Below are 15,369 nucleotides of genomic sequence, written 5' to 3' on the forward strand. Positions count from 1 at the left end.
GGGGGACATGGGCAACGGGATGTGCTCCCGAAAGCAGAAGCGGATTTTCCAAACCCTCGTGCTGCTGACCGTGGTGTTCGGCTTCATCTACGGGGCGATGCTGTACTACGAGCTGCAGAGCCAGCTGCGGAAGGCTGAGGCCACGGCGCTCAAGTACCAGCAGCACCAGGAGTCCCTGTCGGCCCAGCTACAAGGTACTGCTGCCCGCCTACGGCCACGCATCCCCCTTCTCCGTCTGAGCCTGGCTTCCCGCTGCCCCACCGCTCGCAAAGTTTTGCTCCCGAGGAGCTTCTCTCCCTCCTCTCCCTGCCAGCTGTGGGGCTGCTCTGCTGTGGTGAGACGTGCCAGCTCCAGCGGGGTCAGACAGCGCTGATACAGAATCGTAGGGGTTGGTGGAGACTCTGGGGATCGTGAGTCCAATCCCCTGCTAAAGCAGGTTCCTTGCAGTAGGTCGTATAGGAAGGCATCCAGGCATCCCTCACTCCCACGCATTGTGTAGAGTGCCTGCCTGCAAATCCCAAAGGCACGCACAACACGCTGAAGTTGGTATGAGTGAAAAAGGCAGCTATGCTCAGCAGCACAGAGCACCCCACTTCTGGGACTTCCATGCCTCTGTGCTGTCCCAGCTGTACTTGTTCTATTCATAGGATCATATCGTAGAATGGCCTGGGTTGAAAAGGACCACAGTGATCATGGAGTTTCAACCCCCCTGCTGTGTGCAGGTGTGTTCTATGGTGCTTACCGACTGTTTGGCTGCAGAAGCACAAAGCTGTAGTTTCAGGAGGACAGGTAACATGGAAATAGCTGCAACAGAGGGAGGAATGTTTAATCCCTGGAAAAAAAAAAAGAAAGTTTGAGTGTAAATTTCAAATAAACAATATGGGTAATATATGGGTATATTGAGTTTCTTGGCTTAAAGCTGTCGCATAAATAGAAGCTCTTATGCAGCTTGGTTTAAGGATGCATCAGATGTGGGCTCTGTGTACTTGATGAAAAGCTGCTGATCTCTGACATGCAGGAATCAGATGCAAAGAAGCAAATAGATATGCGAAGCATCAGCACTCTTGGGGGTGCAGGACCTCAGCACCTGTTTAACTGTGAAGTGCAAGGTTATCAGACCAACACATACAAAGACCAGAGCCAGGTTTCAGAAAGCTTTAGGATTTTTTTTCCCCTCAAAACTGTGTAAAACAGATGAATGAACTACTCTAACAACTGTAACGCTACGTAACTTCAGGGTGATCTTCAACCAGACTTGTCTGTGTGGGAGCAGACATAAGAGCATGCCTAGAAGCGTGTAGGTTTTATACAGAGATAGCAGAATTAAGAGTCTAATAGAATAATCCTATAATGATTTGTAACTTGAATGTATTTAGCTGTGACCTGAGGGCTCCATTACTTTGTTTTTCAATTCCAAGCAGAAACGCTCTAACAGAAAATAATTAAAACTTTTCATTTTAGTTGCCAGCGAGGTGTGCATGTTTGGCTGGGAGGTGGGTATGTGGCAGAGGGCTAGAAGGCTACTTTTGCTATTCTGTATATTTGCCAACAGTATTTGAAGGGGAAACAGGAACATCTTGTTCTCAGGTTAAAATTCAACAAGTTAGCTTCCTCTGTTGCTCTGGCAGTGCCAAAGAGGAGCATGCAACAAACTAAGCAAACAGAGATGGGCTTTTGGATCAGATAGGTTGAATGCAGATTGTTAATTCATATGTTCCCCTTTTGAAATGTACCGTCAGCTATCCCAACAAGTTCATGGAGGAATCCCTGTAGATTTTGTATGATGCTCTCTGGAATGGACTTCTGGGTCGTCAGCAGTGTTTTTGCTGGAGGAGTTTGTTAGTGGTGGGAACACGGAGGCCTTGGGGGCTCTGCCCAGTTGACTTGGAGGTTCACAAACACCATGCGAACTATTGATACATAAGACCCAGAGCTATTTCTGAACGCTTCCCACTTTGTTAAACTCTTTCGTGTGGAGCTACACGAGGGAATTAGTTCTAAACAGGGATGTGTAAGCAACATGACGTGCTAACAGAAAACCTTGTGTTTGCAGGTGCAGCATCTGACTGTGCTTTGAACTTGTAAATAGTCCGGATTTTAAGTCAACAATGTTTCTGTCACTAAACAAAAACAGCCCTATGAAGACCAAAGCTACATCTCTTTGCTGTCCTTTGCGACACAAGAGAGATTTTTTTTGAATTATTCTTTTACAAAAATTGAATTATTATTAAAGCAGCACAGCTTATCTCTTCCATGTGACATAATCGGTTTCTCTAAGATAATGTTGGGTCTTGAAGAGTGCACCAAAATCTTTTAAATGGGGAGTAGCTGGAAGGGCTGGTTCACTTACATTGCATTGCCAGGAGGGAGAGAGTGGGTGTATTCACAGTGGCTGATTCCTCAGTGCTTTCTGCTCTTTTCTGGGTGATTGAATAAGACTTTAAAGCTTGTTACCAGCAGAAGAGAGAATTGAACCCTGGACTTGTACTTCCTGAGCAAACATTTCATCAGTAGGCTTTTGTTTACTTAAAAAAGGAAAAAAGGCAACTTTTTGAGGATCCTGAGCTGCACTGTGCTGGGCTGGCGGTGCTCCTGGAAGGGCTGCTGGGCTGAGGTGTTGGGATGGCAGTGAAATACCGTCTGTCCTCTGCATTTGGTTGGGTTTAACTGGGACTAATCGGGCCTGTAGAAGAGCTGCTCTCCTGGCTGCACAAAGAGAAACACTGTTGGGGTTTCTGGGTGAAGTTTGTGCTGGTCTCTGAAAGCTTAAAGGAGCATAGGTTACTCCTAAGTTTGTTTATCTGGTCAGATTTCAACACCAGAGTTTTAGACTTGAATGCTTTTGGTCTGCCCAAAATATGAAGAATTCTCAGATGCAGTTGAAGTGTAGACTCCCTTCGCTTCCTGCTGTGCCTTCTACAATTTTCTCTTCACATTTTTTCAGGGCTTTTATCTAAGCTTGGTGTTAGGAAGCTTCTTTTTGGTATTTGCCAATTCTTCATGCCTGACAGAGCAGCGTTTTCTGATTTCGCTTGAAAAGCCAGCCTTGGATTTTTATGCTTTTTATGGCATTGCTTTATAAATGCAGCACGTGAAGCAGGCTGAGTCTTCTGTACAACCAAGGAAGAAAAAAGCAGGACCTAAATGTACAGAACGTACAGATAGCTGAAAAGTGATGCTGGAAAAGGTGTCAAAATCGTTTAGCGTCTGCACTGAAGAGCACTGCATATGGCTGTTGCTGTAGGGTGTTCTGCTCTTTCAGGTGTTTACAGCTTTTGGGACTCAGCTAAGAAGCATTTGTGCTCGTGAAATAAGGTCAGGTTGTGATGGGAACAATGCCTGATGTGGGCAGCATGGGAAGGTTAGCTGGTTAGAGGCTGGATCTTAGGCATGTCCTTCAGACAGCTCACGTTGGAGCAGGTTTTCTAGTCAAGAGCAAGGCTTCCAGGTCACATAGAATCATCATAGAGTCATAGAATGGCCTGGGTTGAAAAGGACCACAATGACCATCTCGTTTCAAGCCCCTGCTATGTGCAGGGTCACCAACCACCAGGCCAGGCTGCCCAGAGCCACATCCAGCCTGGCCTCGAATGCCTCCAGGGATGGGGCATCCACAACCTCCTTGGGCAACCTGTTCCAGTGCCTCACCGCCCTCTGGGTGAAAAACTTCCTCCTAATATCTAACCTAAATCTCCCCTGTCTCAGTTTGAGACCATTCCCCCTTGTCCTATCACTGTCCACCCTCACAAACAGCCGTTCCCCCTCCTGTTTATCTGCTCCCTTCAAGTACTGGAAGGCCACACTGAGGTCTCCCTACAGCCTTCTCTTCTCCAAGCTAAACAATCCAAGTTCCCTCAACCTTTCCTCACAGGAGAGCTGCTCCAGCCCTCTGATCATCTCAGTGCCCTCCTCTGGACCCGCTCCAAGAGCTCCACGTCCTTCCTGTGCTGGGGGCTCCAGGCCTGGACGCAGTGCTGCAGATGGGGTCTCACAAGAGCCGAGTAGAGGGGGACCATCACCTCCCTCTCCCTGCTGGTCACCCCTTTTTTAATGCAGCCCAGAACACAGTTGGCCTTCTGGGCTGCAAGCACACACTGCTGGCTCATGTCCAGCTTCTCGTCCACCAAGACCTCATGGAAGGAAATGTCAAACTTTGGCATTTTTACCTCCTAACAAAGTTCTGATTGGCAGGAGAAAGTAGGGCTACTTCACGCTGGGAATTAACCAGAGGCTCCATTTTGAGATGAAACAAAATCTCTTGGCTGCTAAGGAAACCCAAAGCCATTGTTATCTGTAAGGTGTTCTGCTGAGATGATGATCTTCTTGGTAAGCTGATTATTTTAAATCTCATTCTCTGAGCATTAATGTGTTTGAAACGTGAAGACAATCTTATTTAATATTTCTTAAAATGATAAAAACAAAACTTGATACTGTTTGCCTCCTGCAAAGATGCCATCAAACTAAGTCTTAAGCTGCTGACTGTATAGGAACAGACTTCATTGCTGAAACAGATACGTGTTGACAGCTGTAGACAAACCTGATCGTATCTTGGACTGCTTCGAGATGAATGCATCTACAAACGGGTTTTTAGCTCTCACAACTTCTGTCTTCCCATCCTCTGGGCATTAGGTAATTCCTTGTGTACTGTTTTAATCTGTTTAATCTGTCTTAATCTCTAATCCTAATGACAGCCTACATCTAGTGTCTTTTACTACCTTCATTTTCCTGATCTTTCTGTTAGAGCCTTAATGTATCTGCTGCCTTCAGGCGATCTCTGCAGTCTGGGACTGTACTGTAATCTTGGGCAGCAACCCAGCAGGGGTTCTGAGCTCAAGAGGTCAGAGTTGGCCAGTTGCAGACAACGTGTGGCTTTCCACAAAACTATCTGATCCAGTACTACAAAGCTCCAGCTGAAAAGCCAGTAGAGTTCCTCGGTGCTTCTTGGGCCTTTCAGCCTAAACTGAGGCCCCTCTGGGAGGTGACCTGCTGGAACTTCATCAGATCCACAGCAGCAAGATGCACATACATGTGCAGAATGCATCAGCAGCATAGTTCAGGTGATGGCTTGCTGTGCTAAACACACAACGTGGGAGGAGTGGAAGAAGGTGGAAAAGACTTTGCAATTGTACTGACAATTTTTTTTATAGTTAATGTCTGAGGTTACATACTCCCAGAGAGGTTCAGTTACAATTGTAAGATTATGTCTGAAATATAACGTGCCAGACACATTGTCTCATCGGGCTGGTTGTTTTTGCTGAGCAGGATACAGGATACTCAGCCAATGTATCTAGGTGGGGCGACTGCATGACAGTTTCCATCCACTCTGAGGTTTGAGTATTCATTGTAGCATCTCTTATATAGCTGTGAAGATATCTCCAGCAATTTGTGACTAGTATAGTTCAATAATTTTGCAGTAGGATCCTTGCGCAGAAATAGCAATTAAATCTGTTCTGCTAAATGTCAGTCCTGTTCTGAGGCTTAATTGCAATGAAAGCTTAAATAATTGAAACTACTGGGGGAAAAAAAAGAATATACAGAATGATTAAGGTAGAATCTTTTCACCTTTTGTTGGGTGACTCGTGTTGGTGGGTTTCTTGTTTGCTTTAATACTGAGTTAAAGGCATGACTTTCATGTCATGTTGGAGGCTGAGGTCAGTGCTAGGGGAATGCAGTCTGAGTGCTTTTTGTTTGAACAAGTCTTCTGTGCTGGATGCAATTCTGTTCTTTTTTTGGCCGTCTAGAATAAACCAGAGTTCCTAAGAAGAAACTGCAACTATATTATCTCCTCTTCCACAGTTTTTCTTGTTTCCTCCAAGAGGTCCAAAGTTGGCCTTGTTTCCCTATGGTGACTCAGGTCCCCATGTTCAGCAGTCGTTTCCAGGGGTAATCACAGATAAGTGCAGCCTGCTTGTGCTCCTGAGGGCATCTGTTCCTATCCATCCCACCACACTGAATAATGATGTTGTCAGTGTTTCAGTTAATCCGTCATACTTGGATGCATATTTTAAGGTTTTATAGTGATCTTCTGTTTAACAAACAAATAAATCTCGAACCACTGTCTCAAACAACTCATTTCTGTATGCAGTTCTTCAGAGCATACACCTGAAGCTGGCTCCTTGCCCCCGCATTATACCACTCATGAACGAACCGGAGGAAGTGGTTGAGCAGTTTTGTAAGGTGATAATTACAGCTGTTGTGTCACTTTCTGCCACATTCCGTTATGATAAACCAGCAGATGTAGGTGTCAGTTGGGATAGACCGTTGGGCTGTGTGGGTAATCGACAGCATTTCTCTTCAGTGCCAGTTTTTGCTAATCTCTGGATGTATATATGTGAAAAAATGTACATGGAAAATATACATACATAGGATTTTAACACCACTAGAATCACTGGACTTCTTCATAAAGTTGAAAGGAGTCCAAAATGATTTTTGAGAGCAAGAACAGGCTGTTGTTTCCTGGAGCTGAAAGATGGATGAGCAGAGCCAGACAGTCAGAGGTGACGTGAAGGAGGAAGCTGTTGTCTCTGGAGCTCTTCTGTGTGGTTGTGTGTTTTCTACAGAGTGATCTCCTGTGTTATGACAGAAATGGCAGAATAATGGAAGGAAGAAAATAAAAAGGAAACAAAGAAATGGAGTTATCCTACAAGGGCAGCTGCTAACCATCCCGTGTAATTTAAAGGATAACTTGAGCACCATTCAGGCAACTCACCAGCAGAGGAATTGAACAGTCATGACAGTCGTGTAATTGTGTCTGGCAGAAGGATATCTTACAAATGCAGTCATAAAAATTAAAAAGTAAGTCTAAATTCACTAAATAGATTTTTGTGTGAACTACTTGAAACAAGAGAACTAACAAAACCACTTCAGCATAGACATAGGAAATGCCATATGGGAGGTGAGATCTTAATGTGACTGCTTGTGTCACAGCCATGTGTGGCATGAAAGGCTGGAAGAAATCTTTGGAGTGTACAGGAAATCTCCTCCGGGATGGAAAATATGATCTTTTTCCAAATAAAAGTCATGTCTGGAGCCTAGCAGCTAGAGATTAAACGTTCAATCATGTTTAATAATCCTTCTCAAACTGGAATAGCTGCTGCTAAAAATAAATGTTCGCTGCTCCAACATGATAAATACCTTCCCTCATCCCACCTCTTCGCTCCATTTTTTGCTTGGGATTTGTTTTTAAACCTTTTTGTTTCCTCGAGGTGGTCTTACATCTAAGAGAGTACACGAGGCAGGCTGAAATAGGATTCTGTTAATTTAGATGTTTACTTCAGTTTGGAAATTAATTTGCACATCATCCTGATAGTTGAACGGAGGCCAAAACTATTTCTGAGAAATGGAAGCGTGTCTTTCTGGGATGAACTCTTATTAGTGTGCCAAATTCCCCAGCACTGCCCCATTTCACAACTGCATGCAAGCAAAACCTTTAAGATGTGCAGCACTCGTGCACGTTGTGCTTTGGGTTTTCCTCCTTTCTGTTTGAGGATGCAAAGCTGAAGGTTTGATAAGCATGTGAAAGTTTCATGTCCTTATCTAAAGCCTGCACACATTCCAGAGCGTTTTTGGACTTTGATCAGTACTGGTTCTGATATCTTTTCTAATCTGTTTCCACACTCAACAGTACAGAGGTTGGTAAAAGCCCCTGATGTAGGGCAGTGTCCACAGGGAGCATCGGTGATGGTTCTCGTCTGGCAACACAGCAGGGACTGAGTTGGATTTTGCAGAGCTGGAAGCAGGAGGTCCCACTGTTAAATACAGAGTGCTTTCTCAGAATCATTAATGCCACGCACAACACAAATGACTGGAGAATTAGGTCAAGGCAGTGGTTATTTTTAAGTACAATTACCAACACGTGGTTTAGTTGCCAAGAGAAATTCTGGTCCTTTGTGGGAACTGGTTGTAATTTGACAAAACTGTTATCTGATTGTTCTTTACGTGTGAAAGCTGCAAAGTGTAGGAGTTTGTTTTAAAGGGAACATAAATGTGATGCTGCACGCAGTGGCTTGCAGTGAACAAAATGAGAGCAGTCCATCCCTGCCTGTGTACAAAACTTTTCGGTAATTAAGCCAGAAGAATGCTTGTTCTTCACGCACGATCAGCTCCACATTATCTTGGCTTCTATTTCAGTTCTTTGTTTATAAATTAAAAACAGAAAACACACAGGGCATAAAAAATGAAATAGGTTCGATATTTCGTTTGGTATACTGTAGCTGTCTGCTTTCGGTATAAAACACAACTTTTCTGGTTTGTATGTGGGAAGCCTACTGTGGCTCTACTTCAGCACTTGCAGTAGGGGCAGGGCAGTGGCAGGGAGCTCATCCAGTAGCTCCCCATGCTGTAAGAGGATGTTTCTGGTCAGATGGTCGCTGGCGGCGTGGGAGATGTTGCTGTCTGAAGCCAGATTCACTGCCTTCATGGCATGCAGAACTCAGGGCTCCAAGAGTCTTGCTGTATTAATCATGTGTCCTCCCAGCATGAAACATTAGCGTCAGATGAGTCAAAAAATCTCTTCTGAGATCAAAATTTTAATTATTATCATTGGACTAGAAAATCTGTACGGATTGAGGGGGCTCTCTCTCGTCTAATTGAAATGGGTTTTCTCTGAACAGAAAAGTTATTTGCATGGGTTCACATTTTAAATAGTTCTCCTTACAGTGATGAGAATTGGAGATGTAACAATATTTTTATAATGAATGTCAGTGTTGTGCAGACCTTCATAGCATTACTAGGAAGGTGCCAGTGTGATAGGGCACGCTCTGCTGGTTCTGTTCAACTCCACCACAGTCTGAGACAAAATACCATTGGATGTTGCCAAGACTACTGAAACCTGCTGGTTTTAAACTAAGGATGGCATTAAGCTCAGAGAAAGACTGCAGAATTACAGAAGAGATGATAACGTGGCGATTAATAAGACTGGAATGGTGTTTGTTTAAATCCCAGTGTATTCTCAGTTTCTCAGTGTGTAAGGTGATGGGAGTTGGGTGCTTTAGATGCTCTCAGGTCATGCTTCTGACAGACCAAATACCAAAGTAACATAGCTGAAAAACTGCTGATAATGGCAAACTGGAAATACTTTTTTATGTATCCTATAGCAGCTTATTTTCCTTAATAGTTTGACTGCAAAGCAGGGGGGACCAACCATGAATATTAAATAACCTTGTCTTCATCAGAGCACTCCACTCCTGTGTTGCAATTAATGTTCAGCAGCAGTTGTGGTGATGTAAGCTTCTGAGAACATCGTGAGCTTCCTCCCCTTATGAAGAAAAGAAGGTGGTAGAGAAGTCTTAAACCTTAATTCAAGAACTGTTAAATATTTCCTGATTAAACATAGAAGATGTCTTAATTAGCTGTGATTTCACTGGTTCTGTTGCCGGGCTTTGCTCTCTGAGGTTAGATCACCTTGCTGTGGATGAGAGAAAAGCGTTGCTGAATGTGTTTAAACCAGCAAATTAAGTAGGAGGTGATGGAGGAGAGGAACTTTCCCTCAGCCCTTTCCTCACTTGCTTTTTGGCCCCCTAAGGGCTATTTTAGGACACGGTGACCTTTGTTCCAGTGTTTCAAAGGCTTCAGCACAGAAGTGACAGAGGGATGTGCCACCCAGAGGGACGTTAATGGCACTGTTCTGCAGTGCCGTGTGAAGGCAGGGCAGCCAGAGCTTAGCAGAGCCAAAATTGGATGTGAAAGGTATAAAGTAATGTGGTCCCTAAAAGCTGAGATGTGGCATTCCTTTTCTCCTTTCTTCCTGCCCTTATCATTATGGCTTTATTGTGCAGGGCTTCTCCCCACGCTTGTTAAAACACCGGGAGGAGCTGAAGGAGATTGGCTTGCAGACAAAGCAGCACAGTGAGAAATGTTACCTCCAGATCCATTTGTGGTTTGGTCTAATTGCCAAGAAGCCTATTTCCACTCCTGATTGCGTGGGAGGGGAAACCATGATGGATTTTCATTTCTCTCCTGAGTTGCTATGCTACAACCACTGCTTCTTTTGCAATGCAGTTCAGCAATTCATGATCTTCAGTGCTCAGATAAAACCATTACTGTCATGGTGCCATTTTTTTCTTCTTTTCTGGAAACTTACTTGCTGGTCACTTTGTGAATATTCATTAAATGCTTGTTTTGTTGCAGAGGATGTTGATACATTCGTTCATCTTGACTGATGCCCTTGGCTTTGGATGATGAATAGCAAAGCAGAGATAGAAGCTGGATTGCTAATCAATCCTTGTCACCTAAGCCAAAATGTAAACACTTTGAGATAAGCCAGGAGACAAAGAGCCTGCAGAATGCATCTTGCTGGAATTAAAAATGCTTTTTAAGGTGCAAGAGGAGTTTTCTGTGGCTGCCAAGATAAAAATCCCTATTTGAGGCTTCCTGTTGAAGGCTTATGCTCACCAATGGTCTACTCAGCAAATGAGTTTCCTAGTTGTGAAGGAAAAATCACAGGTTCCATTAATTTGTATAACTCCTTTGACAAATGCAAATTAGATATATGTTTTTGTTAAGTAAACCAATCAGATAAATTCATAAACGGAAACTCTCTTTTGGAATGTTGTAAGCAATGGTCTTTGAGGGTCACAGATTGCTGGGGACAGTGACAAGGAAATGCTGCAAGCTCCATGTGTGCACTCCTTGGTAGGGGTCTGCTTGTGTCAGCTCTCAGGGGATGGCACCGTTGGTCTGTTGGTGCTGAGCTGTGACCCAGAGTGGCTGCCATGTGCTGCAAACCTACTGTTATCCAGGCTCTACAATTAAAAAGAAAAAGAAGCTTTCAGAAGAACGTAGGGATTGATCTTGGGTTTTCCACGTCTTAGGCTAAACAGCAAATGTAGTGTGCTGCTGCACCTTTCACAGCCATTCTGCTTTGTGCATCCGTCTCGCGTCCCTCCCATGGCAATCTCTGTGCTGCAGGATCTCCTCTGGCATGCTGGGAGTAGGGCTGTCGTGGTTATGTCCTTATCTCTTTAGAAACAAGGCAGAAGAGAAGAAAGAGTGAGAAAATGTGTATGTATATATCCTAGGAGGAAAAGTGATTGGGTAGGTTTCCTGTAGAGCAACTGTAGCTGACTCCCCATAAACAAATAAATTATAGTTACTGCATTCTATGGTTATGCAATGGAAATGATCCAAATTCAGGTTCAATATCAGATGCAGAGACATAAGCTCAAGTGATGTGAGCAGTCCTTAACCCTGTGACCTCATTCTACTTGTATTTTCTGGGCGCATTCTGTGCTGATGCTTTGGAATATTCTGGGAGGGGTTGGATTTCTTTTCTTTGCATCCATAACTTGTGAACTGAACTGTATACAAATTTTCTCTTCTTAGTTGTATATGAGCACAGATCAAGATTAGAAAAATCACTGCAAAAGGAAAGGCTTGAACATAAGAAAGCAAAAGAAGGTAAAACATTATTTTTCCTTTTATTTCTGTGATAACTTGGGTATTTAGAAAAAAGTACCTTCAGATGCGTTTTGTTCAATCTTGAATTACTATTTAATAAACCAGTTGGACCAGATCAGCAGATTGTGTTTTTAGTACTCGTTACAGATCACCACAGCATGGCAAACTGTGTAAGTCTCTGTTATTCTTAAAACTGATGACTCAGCCAATGAATTAAATAACTGCTGTAGCAAAGGTTAAGAGCATTTCCAAAAATGACGTAGTTTGATGGGGTTCCTGATGGCTGCCTGGTGCCATCTGCTGGACAGCTGCCTCATGATATGCAAAGGTAATTTGTCATTGTTAAATCCCAAATTGAAGCAAAAGGACCTTTTTTTTTTTTCCTATACTTCAGCTTAGTCTTGACTTTCTCACTTTTTAAACTACTCATCTTTATTGTAATAGAAAAATCACAGAATCACACATGATGTCCTCTTCCTTTTGAATGATACTACTGAGAGAGGCTGTGTTCAGCCTTGAACTTCTTGCCCCTATACCTCATACAAATACTTTAAATATGTTTTTATTCATTTATTTATTTATTATGATTTATTTTTTTTTTTGGAACGAAAATACTTTTTCAGCACTTGAGCATTTTGTTAAGCTCCTCTCTTTCTGAAGATCTTCTGGAAATTGTAACTGCGTTGTATCCTGCTCTTAGGAAAGTTTTTCTGTGCAAAAGTTATTTAAGTACAGATTCCAAAGTTTTTGGCTTTGTTCTGAATATTTTTCCTTTTATGTTGTAGATTTTCTTGTTTATAAACTAGAAGCACAGGAAACCCTAAATAAAGGAAGGGTAAGTCATCGGTCCTAGTGCCAGCTTTTGAGATTTCAGTAATATTTGATGCTATGTGGGCTGCAAGAAAAAGGCAGTGCTCTGCAATTACAGCTGTTCAAAGAAAGAGGTCTTACAAGTGTTCATTGAAGGAGCTCTCACCGCATTTCTCCTCTGCCATTCTTAATTATGTGAGTTGCAATAAGAGATATAACCAATAAGCTGCAATAATACCTTTCCAGAAAACTACTTTAGAAAATATCCTCCTGTTTATATTATAGTCATTCAAACACTGTCATTAGTTCTAAAGGGACAGGGGAATAAGAAGGCGTTAGAAATCTTTTCATTGCTCAGTCCACAGGGAAAAGAACAGTGACAGCATTCTAACAAATGGTCTTTGAACAGGAAACCACATATAAATACTACTAATAAAATAAAAACCCAAACAATAAAGTGTTTTAGATATCAAATGCCAGAAGGAAAGCTGTTACTGGCAGGACCCAGAGACCTGCAGAGCTACTATTTTGTGGAGGCTTCAGGCTGAAAGTGGGGAGAACTTTGTGAGCTGAGTAAAATACATTAAAATGCATAGTTGCTGCAGTAAGTATATATATACATGCTTGTATGTATATACACACTTGTTATGTTTCAAAGCAAGTGAAGAGCTTCATTTGTTTCTTGATGATGTTATGTCCTTTGGTTTGTGACTCCTAGATAACTGCATGTATTGAGGCTAGGAGAATGACAGTATTGTTCAGATTAATACTAATGTGTGCTTGTTTGTTTTACAGCAAGATTCAAATAGCCGATACAGTGCACTGAGTGTCCAGCACCAGATGTTGAAGGTGGGTAACTGAGCTATCCAGTCTCACAGGACACTGGTATTCTGCAGCTTGAAGGGTGTATGGCCTCAGTCATCTCATTCCAGAATGTCAGTACACTCATGGTGCTTTCCTTGTACAGCAGTGCTGCTGAAAGCTGATTTACTGGGGTTTTTAGTAATCAGCCTTTCCACTGGCTAATGTAATCTTTTCAAATGCAGTTACCTATGGAGCAGTGACTTATCAGACTTTACATAGTTTGGCATCTAAGGAATTTCTCAGACACATTCAGCAGCTCCCTGTGGGACAGTGCAACTGCTGGGTGAGGTGACGTAGCCCTAGAAAAGGAGGCTGCTCATCACAGAGATCATTTTGAGTTTGAGAGGATCCGCTGCTTTGAGTAATAAACTTCCTGTTATGAATGCTTCGTGTTCATTTAGACTTATTCAGTAAACTGCCAAAGTCAATATTAGCCAGATATGCTAATACAGAGCTGTTCAAGTGTCCAACTTGGTATTTGCAGAGTCAACATGAAGAACTAAAGAAACAGCACGCCAACCTTGAGGAAGATCACCGAAAACAAGGAGAAGAGTTCAGCAGAACATTCAGTGATCACAAGCAGAGATACTTAGAACTGCAGCAGGAAAAAGAGCAGGAGATCTCTAAGCTGAAGGGTATGTGTTGGCTGCCCAGATTTAAGTGTGTCTGTCGTGTTTTGTGTGATGTGAGATAGACAGGCACAATGTCTGTTCTCACTAATTAGGAGGTGTAAGCTGTGTCAGACCTATTAGTTACATTTTCTTTATGATTTTCTGTGGCCTCTTTCAGAAATCTCTTCTTTATAAAAGGAAGTTAATGATTTTTGTCACTTCTATCAGAGATCTAATTGTGCCTCTTTATGAAGTGCCTTCACATACCTCATTTTTCACAGATCTGCTTTTCTCTGTATTTCTCAGCTTCTCTGAAACATTGCACCTGCATACTTACAAGATGAGGTGTTCATTTTTATCACTTAGTGCCCAGTTTCCTATTAAAAAGATCTCTTGCAGTTTGCAGAACTCTCCAATCCTCATTATACAATTGCATAAAACAGAAGGGTGAGGGGCTCCCCATCATGGCCACTCTCTCCCATGTGTCACTAACAAATGAGTTCGTTTTGGAGCTGTCTGCAGTTTTGTCTGCACAGTATTTCACAGGCAAAGGCTGTGTGTGTTAGTTCTGCCTTGGCTCTGCACCAATGAAGTCACACAGCAAGCTCTGGGGCTGAGCTGGATTGCAGCCTGACAGCTTGGACTGTGGGCAGAGCTTGCTTGTGTCTGCTTGCAATATTCCACATCAACATAATGTAACAAGTTGGAAGAGAAGCCCCTCTCCCTGGTCCCAGAACGTAAAGCTTCTTAAATATGCTGGCCATCTGGGCACCTCTTCCAGAATAATAGCTTAGTCCTTTGGAATAAAACTCTCACTCACCAGATGCAATGTGGGGGAAGATGGAAGAGGGGAGGGTGCCTTCCTCTCTGCATTTTAAAGATTCAGATTACCATAATGAATTTTGCCATCTGCAGTCCCTAGAATGAATGACAGTGCACAGTTCCAGTTGCAGGCTGGGTGCACTGTAATAAAATTTAACCAAACATTATGGTTTTTGTTGTGTTTTTTTTGCTTGAAAATGTAAGATTCTTTATAGCATAGGTGAGAGATGTAAGGAAAGCAAATCCTACCATTTTGCTAGTCCAGGTTTAACATTGGAATTGTGTAGATTCTAGGTAGTTCCCGTTGTGGTGCTTTAGTGTTATAATACTGAACTGGGTTTAACCTCTGTTGTTTCTTTTAAATAGAATCCCTGTACAATTTACGGGAGGAGAACAGACAATTGAGAAAAGCTCACCAAGATGTTCATACCCAGTTACAAGATGTAAAGGTAGGTTTTCTTTTGAAGGAGAGCTGCCAGAACAATTAGCAAATAGAACAAAAATCCCAAGATTTAACAGCAATAAATGGGCAATGACAAAGACTTGTAGCTTCTCTAATGTGGCAAAAGGGAGAGGAATATGGCTGAACTGGATTTCTTGTCTTTTGCCACCTGCACTTAAGGAACACGATCATTTTAAATAAATAAATATATGTATATATTTAAGAAGAGACTAAACTGGAAGAGAAGTATTTAGTATAGAAATTTGAGTTGGAAATTTGACTTTGTCAGTAATGGATTGTGCATTTGCCAAAAACAGTGTTGCATTTTGAAATGCATCAAATGATGTCCGTAGTTCAGAACCCCCTAGGCTTCCTGACTTAGAATAAACTTTGTGAAACATGTCATGCTCTTTTTTTTTTTTT

At 42.5% G+C, this 15,369-nt stretch overlaps 1 protein-coding gene across 2 annotated transcripts in view; it reads left to right on the forward strand.

Moving 5' to 3' along the window:
• Positions 1-6: 6 nt before the first annotated feature.
• Positions 7-15,369, forward strand: part of GOLIM4 (golgi integral membrane protein 4) — a 27,409-nt gene continuing 12,046 nt past the window's right edge. For both annotated transcript variants that reach the window (XM_010716958.3, XM_010716959.3), the window contains exons 1-6: positions 7-194; positions 11,323-11,397; positions 12,183-12,232; positions 13,003-13,056; positions 13,556-13,706; positions 14,871-14,953. In XM_010716958.3, coding sequence (XP_010715260.1) covers positions 8-194; positions 11,323-11,397; positions 12,183-12,232; positions 13,003-13,056; positions 13,556-13,706; positions 14,871-14,953 — 600 coding nt within the window. In that variant the 5' untranslated portion in view covers position 7. The remainder of the gene's footprint in view (positions 195-11,322; positions 11,398-12,182; positions 12,233-13,002; positions 13,057-13,555; positions 13,707-14,870; positions 14,954-15,369) is intronic.

The sequence above is a fragment of the Meleagris gallopavo genome, chromosome 11 (assembly GCF_000146605.3).
Source record: "Meleagris gallopavo isolate NT-WF06-2002-E0010 breed Aviagen turkey brand Nicholas breeding stock chromosome 11, Turkey_5.1, whole genome shotgun sequence".
NCBI lineage: Eukaryota > Metazoa > Chordata > Aves > Galliformes > Phasianidae > Meleagris > Meleagris gallopavo.